At 45.2% G+C, this 23,651-nt stretch overlaps 1 protein-coding gene across 2 annotated transcripts in view; it reads right to left on the bottom strand.

The window, feature by feature from the left end:
* The window catches only part of MYO7B (myosin VIIB), a 78,193-nt gene extending 55,034 nt beyond the window's left edge, over window positions 1-23,159 (bottom strand). Inside the window, exons 1-9 of one of the 2 annotated variants that reach the window (XM_019542906.1) lie at window positions 23,055-23,159; window positions 10,371-10,413; window positions 7,632-7,745; window positions 5,569-5,721; window positions 3,799-3,983; window positions 2,961-3,082; window positions 1,857-1,999; window positions 1,641-1,754; window positions 170-323 (exon numbers count right to left, since the gene is read on the bottom strand). In XM_019542906.1, coding sequence (XP_019398451.1) covers window positions 170-323; window positions 1,641-1,754; window positions 1,857-1,999; window positions 2,961-3,082; window positions 3,799-3,983; window positions 5,569-5,721; window positions 7,632-7,745; window positions 10,371-10,388 — 1,003 coding nt within the window. In that variant the 5' untranslated portion in view covers window positions 10,389-10,413; window positions 23,055-23,159. Of the gene's footprint in view, window positions 1-169; window positions 324-1,640; window positions 1,755-1,856; window positions 2,000-2,960; window positions 3,083-3,798; window positions 3,984-5,568; window positions 5,722-7,631; window positions 7,746-10,370; window positions 10,414-15,748; window positions 15,869-23,054 lie in introns of those variants that run through there. The other variant, XM_019542905.1, reaches the window with a different exon arrangement.
* Window positions 23,160-23,651: the final 492 nt, after the last annotated feature.

Below are 23,651 nucleotides of genomic sequence, written 5' to 3'. Positions count from 1 at the left end.
TATTGTGTGCATCTCCCCATCCTTCCATTGCCATCCCTCCACCTGCCCCATGCACCTGGGGAGCAGACAGTCACAGCCTGGCACTTTAGACAAGAAACCATCTATTCTGCCACAGGTGTTCAACACCAAGATCAAGGGAGGACATGGATGCAGACACTGCAGGATTTACCTTCAAACTCCACATTCCCCAGGTGCAGAATAGCAGCCAGCAGCTTGCTGATGTCCCAGTGCTCAGAATCGGAGAACATGAGGATTTTCATTGCAGAGCGGATGTGTGCATATTCCTTTGCATCATTGCGTCCATCACAGGATGTGCAGTCACCCTGTATGGGCAGCACATAGGTGGGTGCAGGGAAACGTCCTGGGATGTTTACACTGACCTAGAGAACCACCACTGACCTAGAGGACAACAGTGGATCTGCTCCTGCACACTGCTCTTTACAAGCCCAAGACAAGCTCTCCTGGACTTCTTACTTCCCCTTACAATGGTGGTTTTCTCCTTTCCATTCACCAAAGGACAGCATGCTGCCTGCAGTAGGATAGGGTATCCATAAGTGGGTCCACAAGATAAAACCTATACATTCCCATGTCTCAGCTGAATGTTGAGGGAACAGAAGAGAGAATCATAGGCCAGGGATAGGGGCCGTTCCAGTACCCATTTGCAGCCAGTTCTGTGACACATGGTTGTGACACAGCACAATGGACCCGGGTGCCAAAAGCACAATGGACCCGGGTGCCAAATGAACCAAAGAGCTAGTAATGAAGGAAGGTGATGACAAAGGGCTTGGAAGGCAAGTCGTACAAGTCGTACTAGTAGAGGCTGAAGGAGCTAGGCATTTTCATCTTGCAGAAAAGGCGCTTAGAGGGACTACGATAGCAGTCTTCAAATACTTGAATGACTGCCACAAAGAGTAGGACACAGACCAATGAATTGAAGTTGCAGCAAATTAGGTTTAGATTGGAAATCAGGAAAACTACTTCTCTGTTAGAACAGTGAGGTGGTAAATAGGTGACTAGGGAAGTTGTAGACTATACATCACTGGAGGTATTCAAGAAGAGGTTGGACAGCCATTGGTCAGGGACGATCTAGGTGTAGCTATGCTTATGTTCTGGTATGGGTATCTCCCATGCTTCTGGGCTTTGCAGATTGCCATATGGGAGTAGGAGGGAATTTATGCACCCCACCCATTATATGTCAGGGTTTTTGTATGACTTCCTCAGAGGCATTGGTTGTTAGCTGTGGATTCTGACTGGGCTGTGCCAATGCTCCTGCTGGGACTTAAACCCTGGCTAGAGGGTCTTGCCCCTTCTCTCAGGGTCAGCCCAATCACCATATTTGGGGTCAAGAAGGAATTTTACCCCATGGTCATATTGTTATGGACTATGGGGATTCTTGCCTTTGTCTGTCATGGAGGGCATGGACCTCTTCCTGGGATCTCTTAAGCATCAGTTAACAGCTTACCTGTGGCAGGTCAGGGTGTTATGTCTGATGTTGTGTCAGGTTTGACTGTATAGTTTTACTAAGAGGTAAGACAGTAGATTTGTATAGGATGGTATAGATAGATCTTGCCTCAGAAAGGGGTCAAACTAGATAACCTATGGAGGTCCCTTCCAGCACTACTTCTGTGATTCTGTCTTACCATTGTGAGGTAGGTGTACTCTGAAGCAGGGCCCAGATTCAACATTTTCTTCTGCTCCACATTCATCCCCATTAGCATGTAGTAAAAAATGTGATAGTTCCTTTCCTCTGGAGCCTGGAACAAAATAAATATGCCAACAGCAGGACCTCTTAGCAGAGGTTCATATCAGAGGAGCAGTCAGAATGAACTCCTCCAGATTTTTCTTCATGCCCTCACCTGCCGACAAACCCGAGACTTCTCCAGAAGGAACTGCTCTATGCGGGCTCCCTCAATCACACCATTTTGGGTGAAGTGGATATCGATGTATTTCCCAAAGCGGCTTGAGTTGTCATTGCGAATTGTCTTGGCATTTCCAAAGGCTGGTAGAGGAGGACAGTGAGGCAGGGACAGAAACTGGATTTACTCCCAGGTAGGGAACATCATAAAGAGAACCTGTCTTTCCTCACAGAGCTAGACACAAGGACTGGGAATGTGAACTACCTATCTCACATGGTAGTACCACAGAGCAGCCAGTCCCATCAGCAGATGCCTTTTGATGCCTCAAATAATTGAAACACTTGGTATTTATCCTCAAAAAAGGGAACATTTAAAAACAATGCAAGACTGCCCACTACTGTATAGTACAGAGTTGCTACCAATTTAAATAATGTTAGCTGCTCACTCTACTTATCTATACTCATCTATAGATTTAAAAAAACAAAGGAGACCATTTTCATCATCTCACCCAACCTCCTGCATAACACAGGCTGGACAACTGCACCTGGTAATTCTGACAGTAAGACCCTATCTCTTGGTTTAGCTAGAGCACATGATTCAGAAAGCTTCAAAGATAACACCAAATGAATCAGGCTGTATCAATGGTCAACTACCCTCACTGTTAAAAATGGGCACCTTATCCCCTGCTTGAATTACCCCACCTCCAGCTTCTGGCAATTAGCTCTTGTTATATCTTTTATCTTGTGCAGCTGCACATGAATCTTGGTCAAGTCGCCCCTTCATTTTCTCTCGGAGACGTTAAATGAGGTCCTTAAAAATGCTGGATGACCTCACTTGTGGGTTGAAATATCTACTTTTAACATGCTGGAATAGAATTGAGTTAAAAATGGCAGAAATCCTGAAGATACGGAGCAAAATCTGAGATGAAAACACATAGGGTTTGTATGTAGCTAGTAGCTTCCATGGTCCAAGATTTTAGCTGCTTGTGCAGATACAATGGTCATGAGACATCACTGCATTACTCCAGAGTTACTCTGGCATAAGTTTGCTGAAATCTCTGGAGTTACACAATGGTGAATCTGACATCTTGGCCAGATAACCTACCTTCCAGGATGGGGTTGGCCTCTAGAATCTGCTGCTCAATCCAGGAATGCTGGCCACTGATGGCAGCTAAAAATTGCAGCATCAGCTTAGTGCTTTCTGTCTTCCCAGCTCCAGATTCTCCACTGCAATCCAAAACATAAATACTTGAAAGCAGTGGCTTATTTGGCTCTTTTCTGCTGCAGTGACAAAAAGGCCAAAGCAATGTAAAGAAAAAAAAGATCACTTATATTCACCACAAGATAGGCCAACTCAGATTGAATCTTATGTAGGGAATGAAAAGTGTTAAGGAGTGAATTCTTCCATCATTTATACAGGTGCAAATCCACTAATGGCAGAAGGTTTGCACCACTGGAAATAAATCAACAATAAGCCCTTCATCTTTAGCACATTAAAATATCTTCTGTGAACAGGGATATCTTTGATGGCTCAACACACACACTGGTGGCAGAGACATCATTGCAAAAAAACTATCGAGTTCCAGTACCTAACCATTCTCATGGCAAGAATTCCCTTGCTGTAATTTAAGATCATTATCCCTTGTCCTTTCCTCAGGGCTAATAAAATATCTCATCATGATTCTAAAACTGTGCATGCAAATGCCAAGTACACACCCATTTTGTCTTGGTTGAGGCTTTATTTTCACCAAATCCATCATTTTCTCATTTTAGGGGGCTTTTTTGGACTCCAAGCCAAAACTGATGCAGCAAAAAAAAAAAAAAAACCTCTTTGCTTTTCTAGTGTTATCTCTGCCCCTTCCTGAAGGAACTGTCACCTCCAGAAGAACTTTAGGATCACTCTCTGTTCAGTCACTCCACCCATGCTTGACCCCTCCAATTACCTGATGACACAGCACTGGTCTCTCTTTTTTCTCTTCATGTTGAAATAACAGTTGTCTGCAATGGCAAAGACATGAGGTGGGAGCTCCCCAATTCTCTTATTACTGTAGAGTCTGATCTGTTCCACTGTGTAGAGTGGCAGCACCTGGTATGGATTCACCGCCACCAAGATGGAGCCTGTGTAGGTCTAAAAGAGGTGAGAGTTACCTTTTGCCTCAAGTCCAGAAGCAGCAAAATAAAGTCAATGCCATCTTGTATGCTGCTCTCATTAAGCCTCATAAACTAAGCACAGCCAGGTCAGGATAGAAGGTTTCTAGGGAAAACCCCACGTCTGGTGATTCAGTAACTTTCTTCTAATAAGTCTGTACTAAACTGCCTCAGTAGGGCCACTGGGCTGCTGGATGTAGCAGCACTTAGAGGAAATGTATAGCAGTGATGCAGACCATCAGTGGTTCTTAAAGAGCCTACAACATTTTTTGCACAGGAAGAGATGCTAATCTGGGACCCCTGGCCAGACTGCAGCTCAGTTAATGGCAATGCGGCTACATTCTCTATTAGCTCAGTCAGATATGGCATTTGTCACTTCCCATCAGCAACCATCATGTAATGTAATGTCAAGCAGCTGCTGTAGTCCTGGGTTGAGCAGCTGCTCCTAGACAACAACCCCAGAGGGTTTGGTTATGTGGCCAAGATAGGAAGGTAGGTTGTGTTGCCAAGATGCTGGATTCCCAACTATGAAACTCCACTGGTTTCAATGAATTTACACCAGGGTATAAGTGGAGTATCCCAGATGTGGCTGCACTTGACTGGTAGACAATATGGCTACAATTCATGCTGTCATTTACTTATATGCATAAAAAAGCTTTGGGATCCCTCTCAATGAGAGCTTGTACAGTATATAAATGCAAGGTGAATATGTAAATATAAGAGCTTTTGTCTGTGACAGTCTCAGACAGGCAGAGACTAGCATGGGGTCTTCCACACAAATATAGTTATTTGTGTTACAGCAATATCTATCATATTCTACACTGGGCACTGTACATACACACACATTTGAGAGACAGGCCCTGTTTCATGACATTTGCATTCAAATAAGAAGCACAAAGAGGAGAAACTAAATATTATCATCTTCATTTTCAGAGGGAGAAACAAAGCTATGAGCAATCAAGCAGATCAGGTTGCCCAGGGTCACAAAGGAAGACTGTGGCAGTCAGGAAAAGAAACCAAATCTCCTCAATCCTAATCCAATGCTCTGACCACAGAATTAGCCTCCCATTCATTGTAATTGCATCTGCATTATAAAAACAATCCAGATAATGCCATTGCCTAATTGAATTAATTGCTTATCAACGTGGGAACCATTGAAACTATCATGATTTCCTAATTATAAGCTATCACATATATGTGATATTTGTCTAATGCCTGGACAAACAGTCTGAGGCAGTGACCTATGGTAACATTTACTCTGAAGAGGAAGCTAGAAGTCAGCTCTTTCTCTCACTGTTTTTTGTGGGACCCACTCAACAATTCCAAAGCCTAACATCAGTTCTTAACCTTGGTGGCAAAATACAGCCTTTGGACAAGAATCAGTTTTTGGAGAGGAAGACAGGTGCATAGACACTAGAGCCAAGCTTCTTGCATCCCAGAATGTGTGGTCTGTCCAACAAAGGAAGCCAAAACTGCCCTGCTGAGGAGGAGACTCCCTGCCAAACATGTGCTATGACTCATTTCTTATCCTTTAGCAAGATTGGCCCATCTTCCATGGCACTCACGTAGATTTTGTGCTCCTGGTGGCGGATGAGGAGGTTGCGCACCATGCCTGCTTCATTCAGGTCCCCAAGGCGAATCATGTCTTCCACCCCTTGGGCAGAGGAGGGATGCATTGGGCGCACAGCACTCATGTCCCGAGCGGTGATCCAGTGTTCCTTAAGTAGAGTCAGGCAATAGAGTTTAATTACTGTAGTCAGATGGGATTTCATACATTAGCTCAGGAGCACCTAAAGGCATCATGTCATCACAGGGGGGACCCAACTATAACCCACATTAGCTCAATGTAGGTCTTGCATAAAACAGACTACAGCACTCTTCACCTTTAATGCACACAGGTCTACTGAGACCAAGTCCCAAGAGCAAACTTTGAATCAAGACAGGTGACCACATTCTGGACTCACAGTACTGGACCCATGGACTCTGTGGCAGAATTGACCTACTTGGATTAGCCAGGACCCTGAATTCTGTGATGTTCTAACGGAAGTTTAGTGGCTGTTCATTTTAAATTAAAAGGCTTGATGTTTCTGATTAATAACATAAGAAAATGGCTAACACAATCAGGTCAGGAGCCCATCATTTTAATATTAAATGCAGTTATTTATTTTGTGTTTCTCCCATGTTCTTTTATACATTGGATATGTTTGTATTGACAAGGGATAATAGCATGGTAGAAACTACTTAGTTGAAGTTGGAGGGTTGGAAGTTAGGGAGGGGACCACTGGAGCTCTTGGCATTCAGGAGGAATGACAAGAAAAAATAAAAAAGGTCAACAGTGACCTTGTTACCAATGAGATATTAAATGGTCTTTATGTTTCAGAGCCAACAATCCCTCAAGATAAATGGAGCCATTCACAAATTTCTGAAGTTGACTGTATCAGGCCAGATGTAAGAAGGCAGCCCTGCATAAATTTGCACTGAGTTTGCCACTGGACCCCTTACAAAGAGTAGGGGGGAAAGGGTCTGGGCCATTAAGGCAGCCAGCCGGGACTAGGAGACCCACGCCTACTGAGCTATATAAGCACAGGGGCTAGAAGCGCTATGCAGAATGATTCCAGCAGTGGAAGGGAGAGGTGTTCTTGTTGGCTAGATCTGAGGCAACATAGATCATGAAAACTGTGATGGTAGGTAAGCCTGGGGACGGCCCAGCAGTGATAGAAGAGGCCTAAGGAAAGGCAAGATTAGAAGAAGCTCAGAAGCGACTGACTGAATCTAGAGGCAACCTGATAGCAGGAGCCTAAGCTGAGAGACATGAGGTAGCTGAAGGGCCTCAAGTGCTGTACTGTTATGGGACTTAAATACTGGATCACAATTATGCTGCATGCATGGGGCAAGGCATAGATTCTATGACCTATTCCACTGCTGTAGCATGCATGGGACTGACTGCCACACAGAAGTGCAGACTTGGAGACAGAAGTCCATTAATCTCTTTATCTTGCCTGGACAGTTGTGTGAGGCTTTCCAGGGCTGGACAACTGATGGACCCTAAACCAAAATATTCAGCCCAGAATCTGAACACAACTAAATTTGGAAAGTGTTTGGTTTAGCATTTGAGTTTAGTCCATTGGAGTGAGGGAAGCTAAGTACAACATTCAGTCCTGGATCCAGAGGGAAAATCCTGACCCTGTGGACATCAATGTTTCACCCTGGAACTCCACAAACTCCACAGTGATTCTCAACCAGGGTGCCATAGCACCCTGAGGTACCTTGAGATCCTTTTAAGGGTGCTACTGGGTGCTGCCCAACTGGTAGCATTATTAGGTTTACAAAATATTTCATTAGATAAACCCAGAGATTTCAAATAGAAAACTGTAGTTGTGGTTGTTTTGAGTTCTTTGCAACAGAAAAACTGTTCTATTATTTTTCTGTAGCTAAAAAAGAGTGAAAACTAAGAACTGGCATTTTCTGAAGGGTGCCTTGAGTCTACCCAGGGGTGCCTTGAGTCTAAGAAGGTTGAGTACCACTGCTAGGATGTTTAGGTCAGTGGTTTAGTTCAGGTTTACAGTTCTTAACCATATTTAAAAACATCTTAAATGTATGCCTTTGAGGCAATTGGAACATAGCCTACCTTGCCTTCATCATCCTCCACCAAAATCTGTCCCGAGTCAGATACCTTCACAACTGCCCCAATAGGAACATTAAAGTCACTGTTGAAAGTGGTGTCCAACCATACATGGTCACCCTGGAAATAAGAGGAACCATCAAAAACTGCTTCATATTTAGTCTCCAAACATCTCATTGCTGTAGACCTCTAGGTTTTAACAACTCTTGGGCTCAACATTGCATTGAACATTACAGTGCTCAACTGAACCAGTTTCTCTTCCTCGAGGCAGTGGGGCCTAATGATTAGAGAAAGCTATGGCATCAAGAATCCTGGGTTCTTTTCCCAGTTCTGCAATTATCCACAGTCTAGGACCCTAGAAATGGCACAACAGTGATAACAGTAACACTACTTCACTTCTTTGCAGAGATGTTGTGAGGCCCAGCAAATGTTTGTAAAATACTTGAAGAGCCTCAAATGAAATAGTGGATATATTACTTAAAAACAGAGATAGCACTGGATAAATCATAGAAAGGTATGTTCACACAAGATAACCCATCAGAGATGAAAGAGAATGAATGGGTTAAATAGCTTGGAAATGTTCAGAAACTTATAGTAGTTGGTTCTAGTCTGTTCCTCAGCTTTCAACTGAATAAAGTGTACTTAGGCTATGAATATTCTGCATGGAAACAAATCCTGCAGGCAAAATTTATATCTTGATTTCAGTGGTTGAGATAGAGGGGTCATCCTGGCACATAGCATCCTATCAGCTCTTATATCTCAAGTAGACTGTCCTGTGCTGCTGATGGTGCTAACTTTGCCCAAATCCTTGTATCCAAAGTATACAAAGGCCAAGATCATGGCAGCCCTTTTGCCTGTTTCAGATACCCACATGGGGCCAGCTGCACCTAACACAGAATGTTTATTTTAATGGCCAGAACTTGGTTGCAAACAGAATAAAAGTACAGGGCCAAGTTCTCAGCTGGTGTAAGTTGGTATAGTTGCATCTTTCATCTGTTGGTGATCTGGTCCTGCTGCTTTGTGGCTGAACCCTTTTGTGTGTGATTCCTGTTCTGCATCCAAACATTTGCTGACCAGGAATGGTTGCCTATCTAATTAAAATTCTGTTGTTTCTTTCTCTCTCACGATATTTTATCAGTTTACCTTCGAAGAACAGTTGTAAAACAAAGTCATTCTAGATTATGGAGAACACTCTTTGCAAACAGAACTGTTAATCGCATTGAATAGGACCACTCAACAAGAGCTCCCTCTGGTTTCAACAGAAATGCTTGCAGCAGAAGGCATTATCTCAGTGTGAGTACAGGTAGGTACTGCAGCTTGGCCCCAAGCAAAAGCTGGCCCCTCTTTGTAACTTGTCTGGGTGGATGTTATTTGATGGTTAGTTGATACTGCTTCTCCACTGCTTTTTCTTCTAAAGCAAGGGTTTTCAACCTTTTTTAACAAATGTATCCCTTCTACCTCAGAGTTTCCGCTCATGTACCCCTTTATATTTTTTTCTTGGTTTTAAGGGGTGGGGGGAGGGTAGCAGATCGAGGCCCCCGTGGTGAGGGAGGGACTGTGGCAGGGTCAGGCACTGCACAGCTGGGGTGGAGTGCTGGATGGAGCTGCAAGAGCGGCTCATCCAGGAGGCATGGTGGGAGGGGAGAGCAGTTCCTGCCACTCTGTGCACCCCGATGGAGGTCCGGAGGGCACATCCCCCCCAGATCTGTGTGCGGGATGGGAGCAGCTGCTGCTGCAGGCTGGACTCTATATCCCACTGCCCTAAGAGCTGCGCAACGCCATGTGCCTGCTGCGGCCAGGCAGGCAGGGAACAGACAGATACACACACACACACACACACACACACACACACACACACAAAGACACAGACACACACATACACATGTGCGCGCGTGTGGAGATACAGACACACATGCACCCCAGCAGGTAAGTGTGTGTGCAGGGAAGGGGCAGGGGAGAGGGAAGGGGCTGGGGGAGCAGACAGAGAATGGCAAGGGGGAATGTGTCTCTGTGCCACTCCCAAGAGCAGGGCTGGGGGGAGCGAGGGCAGCGATGCCCCTCTGCAGGCCATGCATGTGCTGACCAGCCAGCCGGAGGGGGTCAGGGCTTGCACGCAGCAGCTTCCACCACCCCACACTGCCACTGCCGCACCACTTTCCTGTGGCCGGTCACATGCGTGGCTCTGTGGGCTGCTGACGGGTGGCACGCAAGATGCGAGGTTTGTCAGCAGCCCATAGAGCTGCACATGTCACTGGTCGCAGGAAAGCAGCATGGGGTGCAACAGCGGTGGGACAGGGCGGTGGTAGCCACCGCGTGCGAGCCCCACCCCCCCAGTCTAGCCAGCTGGACGGTGCATGTGCAGCCCACAGGGGCATTGCTGCCCTTGCCCTGCTGGCCCTGCTCCTGGGAGCGGGCAGAGAGCGAGCTCAGGTGGGGTTGTGGAGGTGCTGCAGCACTGCGTGGGTCCAGCGACACCCAGCATGCCTCTGCCCCTCCCCTGGGAGAGAAGCAAAGTATGGGAAGGCAGCCGGGGAGATGCTGCTGCCGCACCCTGGGGCACACTCTGTCCCCACCTGCCTGCCTGCCTGTGCATACCCCCTACAGCCTTTTTAAGTACCCCTGGGGGTATGCGTACCCCCGGTTGACAACCCCTTTTCTAAAGTGAATCATGTTAAAGTTCTACTTGCTTTTTTTAATCTTTCAGCAGCCTCCCCAGACACAAGTAGGGAAAAGAATTGGACTTACCTTTTTGAAAACCACCATCCTGCTTCACGCTGCTACATGTGCCCTGTGTTCACAGAATAAAATATAAATCAGACTAATCCAGGGCTCAGGGGTAGAAAGACATCAAAACACTGCCAGAAGACGGTGGCACAGGGTAAGAGGTAAAATTTCCATTTAAAAAATAAAGCCATCTGTTTAAAAATCTACTAATTAGTTTAAAGAAAGCCAAGATGATCATGTAAAAAAAAAGTGATAATGTAAAATACCAATATGTCATGTGCTTAAAGGCAAGAACCTATAACATGGCACAACGCACAGATTGGATTATGGGTTCCTGGGATGCTTAAACCAAGGGCGCTATTGAGCACATTTTGTATACCATAAGCATAGACAGAAGTAACAATTTTCACCTGATCTAACGCCTGAAAGTGCTCTACAGCTGTGACCTAATACAAGTGCATGGCTGCAGAAAGCTTTAAAAGGGCCCAATCCCATGATAATCTGAATCATCATGTAATGTCCCACTTGTGTCCATGTCATGAAATGTCCCATTTGTGTTCATAGCTCTCCATGCTGTTTTCAGAATAGAAGGGAGCTTGTTCTGGGGGTTACCCAGCTGGCAATGAAGGGTGGGGTGGGTAGACTGGAGCCTCCCGCCCCTCCTACCTCCCCAATCCACCTGCCCCACTCTCCTGTGCCGGCTGGGCAACCCCCAGAATGAGTTCTCACCATTCCCTTTCCCACCTCCCATTCTAAAGACAGTGAAGGGGCTCAGAGGGAGGAGGAGTGCAGCTCAGGAAGAGCAGCTGCAGGCTCTCAGCCTCTCTAAACTGCAGCTTGATCCCCAACCTCCAGGACCCATCAGTGAATGTCTGTTGAGTCCAGGGGATTGCTGAAACTCATGGCACTTCCTGTGAAATACTGTGAGTTACAGAAGAGAGCTGCACTTCTGTCTGTCCCTTATGGAACTCCCTGGAGCTAATGCCAACATATGATCCGTGTCCCTTACTCTACCTCAAAAGTTAATGATGTATGTAAAATTAGGTAGTAGGCTTCTCTTATTCAAATAACATTTAAAAATTGTGAACATCCATTACAGTAATCTGAGGAGTGGGAGGATTTTTTGGTTACCAAAAAACAAAAAAGGATGAGGAAGCTGAAGGAGCAGGCAGAGGAAGTTGTATGTGTAGGATATGGGATTTCATCCATGGCTTGTGGGTAGTTCGCATTGCTTAATTCCTGATCATGTGCAGCATGATATAAAAAGAGCAAACAGCAGACATGACTGTTGGGCCAAATCAGAAACATCTCACCTTGACCTATGCTTAAAGATTATTTTTCTTCCTCTTAGTCTCCTTCTTACCCCAAAAGGCCCAACTCCATCATAACAGGGGAGTGGGTTCCATGACTTCACATACAGACAGGAGTAGCCTTTTCTGCTGATACTCCCTTTGAGCAGGAGACACCTCCTGAATCAAGCTGGTGAGTCAGACATCCCGCTGTGAGTCATCTCAGCAGGCACCAGCTTATTAGTCCAGCTGAGTAGAAAAGTGATAAACATGACCCTTGGTTCAGGGAGAGCCAAGGGAAATGACTACAGAGCCCTGCAAAAAGTTTTAGGAACAGCTAAAATTTATGCATTATCAGCATTCAGGTTACTAATGAACCCAGGCAGGGCTGTCTGGTCCAATGCATATATGTCAGCTTCACCTGGAGTAAGACTGGCAGAGCTGACCCTAGAGGTGTGAGGGGACCAAGGCATATCAGCCTGTGTGGGGCCTATGCAGGGTGGGAGGAGTGGCAAGTGGCCAAAGTGTGGAGCAGGAGGGTGGGCTGTGGTTAGCAGCCGGGCTGCGGGGCGCCCTGGGCGGGGCCTGTACAACACTGTCTTAGACAGGAGTGCTACATGCAGTTATTAAGCCCTTGGTACTTTGTATTCATGCTCTGTGTTATGAGTTCTGTAGGGAGGCACTGAAGATCCTTAACTGTGACAAGGGACCTGTAAAACCCATCCCCATTGGTCTCACTGTGGTGTGAGACATGAAAAACCCACCTTTTCTCCTTTCCAGTCCACCCAAAGGACACCCTCTCCCTATGTCATGCTGCTCCCTTACTGCTCCAGCACAATCTTAGAGATGAGAAAATGTTTGGAAATAGCTTCAGCTAAAGTAAAAACACCAGATTTCATCGCTGCCACCGTTCATGAAAGTTATGGACAGAAGCCTTCACTTTACGTCATTCCCAACTGGTTTTGAGCTGTAGCCAAGCAGGAAGTTACCAGCAAGAAATACAACATCCTCTGTCTTCTGGTAGCCATCAGTTTGATGGCACACCTAATGTAAATCTCCTCCAGAGTAAGTGGACAATGCAGAGCCAGAAATATATCTTTGTACCTCACCCCAGGAAAGAGAAAGAAACCTACTGGGGTTTCTGCAGCCACTTCCTGGAAACTACACTCCTTCAAGAGACTTTTCACTGGCACAACAGTGGGCAGCAAAACAAAGGCAGGTGTTTAAAATCAGTATCTGTTTGAGAATAACTGGAGAGAGCAATGAGATTAAATCATGACCTATTCTCAGAGAGCAAATCATCCAGGTGTCAATCAGGTTCAAGCCTGGTTAGTTTAAAAAAGAAATCAAATGACTTATGAAGATGTGAATTATTTCCTTAAAATCTGTAGCAGGAAGTCAAGACAGAGGTAGGGCTGGCTCTAAGCAGAGGCTGTATAGCAGGAGTGTCAAACATGAAACCTGCAGACCAGATCCAGCCTACAGAGCCAGATCACGGGATGCCCATTCCAGCTCATGTCGTGGAGGGTGAAGAGTTGACTGCAAGCAGCACAGCCACAGAACAGCCATGTGTCACTCTGGGGCTGTGCTCTACACAGCAGTGGCTCCAAGGCTCTGGGGCTGTGCTGCAGTGGTGGCAGTTCTGGAGCCACGTAAAACAGCTCTGAAGTAGCTGGAACAAGACAGTGCCACATACAGCACCCACTGCAGATCCAAATACAGTGTTGATCCAGCCCATGGGCCAGCCCCATGCCACTCACCCAGCCTCCAGGACTGGATGACTTTGATAGCCCTGCTGTACAATGAGAGTGTTGCTTTAGGGACAATACTGGGTTTGTGTTTCCCCCTCCCCATGTTCTTGTTCAATGCTAGAAAAAAAGGGCTTTCAGGTTCCTTAGCATGACAGTATTCAAGGTTAGTGCTGCCATTTATTTTCAGGAAGCTCACTGCCATTCCATTAATAATGCCAGAGGTGTAGCAATGCAGCAGTGCCCAGGGCAGTGCTGGCTCCTGTCGTGCCAGTTGCAGTGATCATCCACTGCTGCAGCACAACTTCCTTTGCTCACTCCGCACCTCTACCCCAAGGTGGTGCCTTGGATTGTGCCTGTGATCAGTCTCTCCCCCTCTGTTACACTAGTAAATAACGTTATCCTGGAAGGTGTAAATGGCCGCTAAAGCTAACAAGTGGATACAATTCAGGGCTGTGCAAGCCACAACATTCAGGCTATGTGTAAGAAGCAATTAACTCCTTTTGTGGAATAAGCCAGATGGAAGTCACTGACTAAAGCAACTGGTTATGTGGTAGGAAGTGTAAGTTGTGCTAAGAGGCCAAGGAATTTCCCTAGAAGTGGCTGCAAATGCAGGAGGGCACAGGGATGATTCAGCAGGCTGCATGTATGTAAAGCTACAAACAGATATAACATTTGTCCTGGGAGAAACCATTTTCTCCCAGGACAAGATGCAGTCTAACAACTCCTGCTCAGAGATTCGGCCCTCCTTTGCAAAAAAAGATGGAAGTAGCTGAAGCATGTCTCACAGGTTTTTTTGCGGGACTTTGCTCCCATATATTCCATTTCCAAGCTAATGACAAAGTTGACTGATGCCACCCGGAACGCCTGACTGAGCCTTAAGATGTAACCTCTCCACTGCATATGGCTCCTTTCAGGCTCCCTGAAAATGGTATCCTAATGGGAAATGCAGGGTCAGGTTTTCCTTTTACCCACCCTATTTTTATGCCTTTGTAATTCCATTGCCTTCAGGGAGTTATTTTTGATTTACAGCAGGCACAGGTGAGAGGAAAATAAGTCCAATAGTCCACTTGGGGATGGAAATGAGGTTACTTTTCATAGTTCTCCTTGCAAGGACAGATAATGGATGTAAAGGGAATGCATATTCTTGTACGGCACATGCTTCAGAGTCCACAGAGCTCAAGGAGATTCCAATGGGAGAATAAACTAGTAATAACCTCTGACAAGTATGGAGGCCCTTTGCAAAAGATAAGGCTATATTTTATGCCAGACAGGACTTTGTGTCCATTCTCCACACACAAGCAAGACTGTGCATAAAAATATAAATTGCAACACGTGCTCCTTCCAGCAGAAAGTAGCCGACAATTCCCTGACTATGCTCTACAGTGGATTTAGACTTTAAATCCACTGTTACCTTTAGCTATACAGGGCTATAAAGGTGCCTGGCACTTCACAGGCATGTAAGAGAACAGGATATGGGCTAACACTCAAATAGCTTACAATTCAATGGATGCCATTTTAGTTTAACACATTAACTATAAACTTAGAGATCTTAAAAATAATAAACAATAATGCCTACCCTACATTTTAAAAGCAGTTCAAACAATATTCATGTAACATAGAGCTAAAGCTAAAGCTAAAGCTGAACTGCCAGGGGCACTTCCACAGAAGTAGAGGACCCAGGGACAGCATCAAGACTACGTAGCACTAAGGAAATACAACCACCCTTTATACTGCCCAGTATCCACCAACTTTAACAGGAATTACTTATATCATATGGGGAGGCAATCTACTCCCTACAGCACTCTCACACACAGAACGCTGTGTTGCACCAAAACAGCTAGGAGGGTACAGCAATGAAACATAATTGTACTTTTTCTAGTTCGACATCCACAAACTTCCAGCACTTAAAAACAGTTATTTTTATGGTCCAGATCCTTCAGTCCTACTCAGGTAATGGTAATTTTGCCTGGGTAGGCACTGCAGGGACTGAACCACTGTTACTATTAACTAACAGGGCTGTGAAGGTGTTTGGCTCTTCACAGACATGAGAGACAACAGGACACAGTGTAACTCAAACAGCTTACAATTGAATGGACGCCATTTTAGTATATGTAATGCATTAACCATAAATTTACATAACAATAATGCCTACCCTACATTATACCATATTAGCAGATTCCTTAAAGTCTCAAGATAAAATCTCTAGAGAGGTCTTCTCTCCTCCAAAATAAGTGCCTCATGTTGCTCCTAGTGGGAATTATTGTTTTGCTTCAACATAAGTCTTTATCTGGTCTTTCTACCTGACCAATCTGGCCCATTAACCCAGGGTCCAACTGTACCCTAAAGAATGGAAAATTACCTGTTCAGAAGGAAAGTGTTGCTGTCTGGCTTGTGGTGCTGTGTTACCTCTTTCTTACAGGAAATGAAGGGGAAAGAAGTTGGTGGTAATCCCATGGAAGACTCCTGCCTTTGCAAAAAAGCAGGAAGTAACTAAAGCATTTCTCAGTTTTTATTGTGGGACTTTGGTCCCATTGAGCATAGATTCCGTTTCCAAGCCAATGACAAGGTTGACAGCTGCCACCCGGAATGCCTGACTGAGCTTACACTTTAACCTCTCCACTGCATGTGGCTCCTTCCCTGAAAATGGTATTTCGGGCAGGGGTCTGGTTTTCCTTTTACCCACCCTATTTTTATGCCTTCGTAATTCCATTGCTTTCAGGGAGCAACTGGGCACATCTAAACTTGCACATTTACTGCACAGTAACCAAAATCACTGCACAGTATGGGTGCCTGTCTACATGTGCATGCCCGTAATGCTCAGTAAATATGGTGACTTTCATGTAAATTTGATATCTGCATCATGCAAGTATCAAATTTATGTCCAATTAGTTATTGTGCAATAACGCATATGTAGATGCCATACTGCACAGTAACTCTGTGTGTGTGGGCTGCCAAGTCAGTCCACACACAGCATTAATGTGCTTTATTGCCTACACATGTAGACGCTGGCCTATTCCCACTTACTGCACAGTAATGTCCTGTGCAGTAAATTTAAGTCAGCAGAAATGCACATGTAGACAATGCCCACTGTTATTCTTGATTTACAGCAGGGACAGGTGAGAGGAAATTAGGCCCAATAGTTCACTTGAGGATGGACATGAGCTTGCTTTTCACAGTTCTTCTTGCAAGGACAGATAATGGACATAAATGGAATGCATATTCCTGTACAGACATGTGGCACATGCTTCAGAATCTACAGAGCTTAAGGAGGTTCCAGTGGGAGAATTCTTATACAGATTTCCCTCATTTTATGCTGTACACGTGTTCCTGGAAAATGGTGCATAACTTAAATTTGCATAAAAGGAATCCACTATACAATGTAACAAATAGGGATACAATCTAAGACCTTGACTGTACTGACCCCCCACCATCATAGCAGCACTCTACCACCTCCAAAGAGCAGGGCTGGGGGGCAGGGTGAGGCCAGCAATGCTGGCCTTGCTCCCTGCTCTGTCCTCTCCGTCCCCACCATCATGGTGGTGCTCTGCACTCTGGTTGTTTCACTAACCAATCAGAGTGCTCCAAGACCATTACAGACAGACAGACAGACATTTTACCACCAGAAATGCTCACTTTTACAAGAAGGAGGTATTTTACCACCTGATATGTGTAAAGAAATGAGGGAAAACTCTCCTGAGTTTTCAACAGGAGAAGAGAGTCACCAGTCCAGCTGGACACAACACCAACAGAAACCTGGCAGCTGCGGCAATTTGCCAGGAGCTGTTTATTCAAGTTTGGCCCTGCCTGTGGTAGTGCAGGTATTTCTGGCTCTCTGGGAGATGAACGCTGGACACAAGCAGAGAGCCAGGAGCATCAGGACACTGGGGAAGAGGCTTCAGACCCTGGGACGCCTGTGGAGATAAGCCTTAAGAGCCTGGAGGGGCTCTACTAGTTCAATCACCACCAAAAAGGCTGCAGGAGCAGGGACAGGCAACACTGGCTGGGAGATGCACTGAGGGAAGACACTGTCAGAAGCACTGGTGCCATCTTAACCAGCTTTCGGTTTATGGTTACTTTTGTTTTTACTTTTTTTTCCTTCTCTGTGCTTTCATGTTCAGCCTGGATAGCAGGGCTGTAGCCAGAGAGAAAGGGAAGGAAAGAAGACATTCCAACAGGGTGTACCAGGTTTAAGACTGGCCAGAATGGAGAAAGTGCAGTGGGTGGACAGGCTCGCCATGCCGGGAAAGTAGCAGGTGCCGCCCAAGCTTTGACTGTGGGACACTGAAGCGTCCAAGGCTGAACAACGCCCCAGCTGGGCTAAGCTGGGCTAAGAGGGACCAGGAAGGCCCACCTAGTTCTTTCTTTTCATTTTTTTTATTTTTCTTTCCTAGAGGCTGCACGCATGCCGCCGGTTGGTCACTTTAAGGACCCAATGACTTTGAGGTCCATGGACACACCCAGAGGCAACATTAGCTCTAGGGGTCATAACTTACCTGAAGTTCTCTTCAACATTTGAGTTGTTCTTCTTCCATTCTCTGCTCATGGAGCTGTGACTGAGCCATAGAAGGACCAGCTCATTTGAGGCAGCGAGAAGCTAGACTTGGCATAATATTGAGCTAATTATGTATAAGTGACAAATACAGAAACAGCAAGAACAATGTATCTGCCAATGTCTCTGTGTAAACTCGATGTACAATCTTCCATTCAGATGTGACTGTATAGCTTATATAAATAGTGGATTGACAATTTCATGGCTTTCCTTCCTATTAACTTTTCTGTATACCTGTAATAAACTGCACTTTGGAATTAATAAGCAGCAGTTACAGGTATATTCTAATCTATATTTTATACCTTCATTCTTATTTTTTTGTTTCTTAAATAGATTTTAGTTGTAATATATTGTAGGGAATATAAGAAACCCTGCTGTATGTTTAGTATCTTATAACTTCTGCTGTAGTACTTTAACATTCAAATGCACATAAAGGAAATCTTTGAAATAGCCATAGTAAGAACCATTTGGAGAATTGTGCTTTAATACTGTGTGATAATGTTCTCTCCATTTGATTGTGTTTGGCCTGAGAGCTTTGAATAGCTGGTGTAGGAATTGTTCTATTGCTTTAAGATACTATTGCAGTAATAGAGTATTCACTCTATAAGGCTCAGCACTATTTGGAAAAAAAGGAAGAAATTCAGGGGGCAGAGAGACTATTTCATGGAGTCTGTAACTGTGCAAACCATTCTTGCATGTGCCTTTAAAAGTCTGTTGATTAAGCATTTTAAAGGTGTTTTCTACTTGACAGTCTTGAAGATCAGAAAATTGTAGAATCAAAGGACTGGAAGGGACTTGTACGATCATCAAGTCTGGTCCCCTGTGGTGGGCAGGAGGTTATTGGGCTCAAACAAGCTCAACAAGGTGCTTGTCCAGCCTCCTTTTGAACACCTCCAAGGATGGCAACTGCATCACCTCTGCTGGGAGTGTGTTCCAGAATCTAGTTACCTTTACAGAAAATAAGGTTTTCCTTATGTCCAACCTACATTTTTCCTCAATTAGCTTGTGCCTATTGGTCGTCATCCTCCCAAGGGGTGCTTTTCTGAAGAGTTGCTCCCCTAGATCTTGGCGTTCATCCCTGACATACTTGTAGGTGGCTATCAAATCACCTCTCAGTCTTCTCTTACTCAGGTTTCTGTTATTTAGACTGAACAGGCCCAGTTCCTGGAGTCTCTCCTCATAGGGCCTATCCTCCAGGTCCCTAATCATATGGGTGGCCCTTTTCTATACCTTTTCAAGCTTATCCACATCCTTCCTGAAGTGCAGTGCCCAGAACTGGACACAGTGCTCCCCAACGTCGAATAGAGAGGGAGGAACACCTCTCTGTATCTATTTGCAACACATTGGCTGATGCACACCAGAGCTCTATTTGCCCTGCTGGTGACTTCATCACAATGTTGGCTCAAATTCATCTTCTGATCAATTTGTCACCCCCAGGTCCCTTTCAGATGCAGTGCCAACCAGTGGACCACCACCCATTGTAAAGATATGGTGAAAGTTCTTCCTACCCAAATGAAGGACCTGGCATTTGTCCCTATTGAATCACATCTGATTGCGTTCAGCCCATAGGACCAGTCTGTCAAGGTCATCCTGGATCCTTACCCTATCCTCTGATGTACCCACATTTCTCCACAGCTTGGTGTCATCCGCAAACTTAATCACTGCACTTTCTACCCTCTCATCCAAGTCATTGATAAAGATGTTAAAGAGCATGGGCCCAAGCACTGATCTCTGGGGGACACCACTGGAGATGGCCCTCCAGGATGAGGCCATTCCATCAATTACAACTTTATGGGATCAGCCTCTGAGCCACTTGCCAACCCACCTCACTGTAGACTGGTCTAGGCCAATACTCTCCATTTTAACTGAGAGAATCTCATGGGAAACGAAATCAAAGGCCTTGCTGAAGTCTAGGTAAATTATGTCAACCTCATGTCCCTTGTCCAGCTGGTTAGTTACCTGGTCATAACACCAGGTTTGTCAGGTATGACCGACCCTTGAGAAAGCCTCGCTAGCTACTTAATACCCCACCAGTTACAAGCTTGTGATTGATGTCCTCCTTGACAATTTTTTCAAAGATTTTTCCCAGGACTGAAGTCAGTTTCATTTCAGAGCTCGAAACAGCAACATTGAAACAAAACAAAACAAAAGCCTTTGAAGTATCTTTGAAACAAAACAAGGACACTCAAAACATTTTGAAAGTTTCAAGCTGGGCTTACTTGGCTTCAGCGCCGGTCCCAGACAGCAGCAGCAACCACCTGTCATCTGGTGCAGATCCGGGGGCCATGCCCCCCGGGAGGAGTCTAGCAGAGCCCGCTGCCCTCCTGGGGGTGCAGGTGGGCCCTGAACCTGCCTGCCAGATCACAGGAGGTTGGTTCTGTTGCCTGGGGCCAGCTGCAGCACCAATCTTCCCAGCGCTGGGTGTGGGCCACACTCAGCACTGGTGCCAGGTGGCAGCAACAGCCTCCTGTCATCCAGCAGGCAGATTAGGAGCCTGCACCCCTGGGAGGAGTCCAGCACAGCCCTGCAGCCCTCCCAGGGGTGGAGGTTCCTGGATCTGCTTGCCAGATGACAGGAGGCTGCCGCTGCCGGCAAGTGACAAGAGTTTTGCTTGTCAACACTGAGGAGCAGTTTCCCAGAAACCTCTACACCTATCTCCTTGAAGCTCGATAGGGTTCATGCCCTCAGAAAGGGCTACCATCTTTACAAGTTTCATCCAAATCAGGCAAGGAATGACAAAGTTATAGGCAGTTTTGTGCTTCCCCATTATAACCTATGGGCAAAACAGTGAAACAGTTTCAATGAAACGAAATGGAACAGTGCTTTCCAAATGAAACAAAACTCGAAACGAAACACCATTCCATTGAAATGTCAAAATGGAAGTCAAAGCGGAACGGTGCTGTTTCGCACAGCCCTAGAAGTCAAACTGACCGGTCTATAGTTTACAGGGTCATCCCTCTTCCCTTTCTTAAAGATTGGCACCATGTTAGCCCTCTTCTAAACATTTGGGACCACTCCTGAGTTCCACAGCTCTTTGAACAGCTTTGCCAGAAGCCCTGCTATGAGCTCAGCCAGTTCTTTCAGGACTTTTGAATGCAGGTCGTCTGGCCCAGAAGACTTGAAAGCGTCCAAATGTTCTAAGAGTACCCTCAACTATTAGGGACTGATTTCATCTGGACTATTGTCTTCCCCATATTCCCTGGGCCTCTGGACAGGTGAACACTACAGCTCCCATCTACTTTCAGGGATACCAATGTGAAGTAAGTATTTAGGAGCTCTGCCTTTTCACGGGGATCAACTTTGGGCTGCCCCTCCATATTCAGTAGGGGTCCCACAGTGGAGCTTGATTTTTTCTTGCTCCCTATGTACCTATAGAAGGACTTTTTGTTGTCCTTTAGGTTGGTTGCCAGCTTGATCTCCATGCCTGCCTTGGCTTTCCATATCTCATACCTGCAGACCCTGGCCATATGACTGTACGTCTCTCTGGTTGCTGAACCATTTTTCCATTGATTACATGCTTCCTTTTTCTTTTTCTTTTCAATCCATGTACTGCATATGCATTCAATATTTCAGTTTTCAGTGTTCATAATTTGTCCGTCAGAGAGGTCAAAGAACACAAGTGTCATTTAGGTTTCTACACACCCCAGTCAGAAGTTCACTAGCAAAGCTACTTCAGAATGATCAGAAAACAAATAGCACTTAAAACATTAACAGCTAAAACAAATGTATTTAAAAGCCTGCTAACATTGATGGGAGAAAAAGCACCTTATGCTTCTCTAACATCTCTCCTAACTATGCAGTTGGTCTAATAAAAGATGTCACCAAGAAAATTCTTGCCTCTTGTATATTTTCTGGACCATCTCAGTTATAACAGCACAGCAACCCTACTGCTAACAAACCAGCATTTTAAAAAGCTTTTCAGTTTGAGTGTGTTTTGAGGCAGAAACATTTTATTTTCACTTGATAATTTTTAAAGGGTTTTAAGTGGCTAAAACTAGGGAGCTTTGGAAGTTTAAACTGGCAGTGGTAATGTATTTCTGTGGTGCTGCAGCACACTGGGAGAATGAATAAACTGAACTGGTGCTGTCTAGGAGAACGTAAGAAACCGAACTGGTGAGAAGCATCCTTGTCATTGTAACACAGAAGTATGGATTGGGAATGGGAACCAGTGCCACTGTGGATAAACAATGCAAGAACAATGGTATTTAAAAGTCACAAAAACACAACCCACAGTGCTCAAGAACTGATACACCAAGGAGGAGCACAATGACAGAGTTTTGTACAGTCCAGAGGCATATTAATGAGCTGAGTGTTGCTTGTAAGGGCTTCTGCAGTGTAAGCGTGTGTCTAACTGTCTATTAGTGGATGATAGGTACAGTGGGAGAGTGCTGAACTGAATGCAGACAGGCAAGAGAAGATCTAACACTACAGCAGCCAGATGTAGACACTCCATCTCTTTCCACATCTCCCTTTTTATATTTACTTTCGCCCTCTTGTCCATTAGTGGTATCATGCAGGAAGTGGATATGTTAATTGCTGAGTACAGTGATAGGTACAAGGATCTGTAAACCCACTTTTATAGTTGACATTAGGGTGACAGAGACATTTCCAGAAATCATTTCCATAGTTTGATGAATAAGTAGGTCTGAAATGCAACATGTTAAAAACTACGTAATCTTAGGTCACAGTAATCCAGCTGCTCTGGAAAACAATTGGGCCATTAGTGTGAATAAGCATTGATAAAACTACTTCTTCCTAATTAAAAGATTGCTGTCTGGATCAAAGGGTTTAAATACTCATGAGGCCAAAACTCTAATTTGCTTTTTGAGTAATGAAAACTGGCCTGGACCTTTCCATATTGCTGGATCCCAGAAGCCGAGCACAGATTTAGGATAGTTCTAATCACATTTCAGCAGTTTGTGAAAAAATGTGCAGTTAGGGATAATAACCCATCACTTAGTGTTTACTGCTCATCCAGAGTGCCCCCCCCACCGCCTGCCTTCAGTAACTCCCTACTACCTCCCTTTCCCTAAGCAGATTTGTAGCTCTGATGTCCACAGTTCATTCTAAGACGCACACTAGTGTAGAGAATAAGGCTCACTAAAGAAGTACATACCAGCCATGGATTTGCAGGTATATTCCCGAGTTTTCTTGAGCATCCTGTCTCTTAGGGAAGGTTTACTTCATTCCAATCCATTTGTACTGTTGCACAGAGAGGCAGGTCCGCATGGCTTTTGGGCCTGTGTCATTGCACACCTCGACTAGGGCAAGGTGGTGCTTCTTACTCTGCCTGTTAGAAGGCAGGATATTCTCCCCTGCTGTGCAATCCCCTTACAGTCTGAGTGTCACTCCCTCCTTCCTTTTGGGATCCAGCCAAGAGAGCATTAGAAGCCCATCTTACAAGCCATTCAGCACCAAGTTCTGGCTCACGAGGCAAAAGCACGCATGCACAAACATGTATGCAAATTGCTCATTCACCTAGCGTTACACAGGTAATATCTTATTGGAACTGACATACAGCTACTCAGCGTTACTGAGATAATACCTCAATTGGAAGTGACATGTGTGCATACTCTCCAGTGTTACGCAGGGGAGATGTCAGAGGCTGATGGATTTAGATTTAAGATTCCTTCCTTGTCTTCTTCCAAACAGGTGGGGAAATGCCTAACTTTTAGGGAGATGTTAGCTCTAACTCTGAACCCTGACTTCATTT

This window comes from Crocodylus porosus, unplaced genomic scaffold, assembly GCF_001723895.1.
Source record: "Crocodylus porosus isolate Cpor-Errol unplaced genomic scaffold, CroPor_comp1, whole genome shotgun sequence".
Classification (NCBI taxonomy): domain Eukaryota; kingdom Metazoa; phylum Chordata; order Crocodylia; family Crocodylidae; genus Crocodylus; species Crocodylus porosus.
Note: the sequence above shows the minus strand (reverse complement) of the source record. Positions and strands in the feature narration are given on the sequence as shown.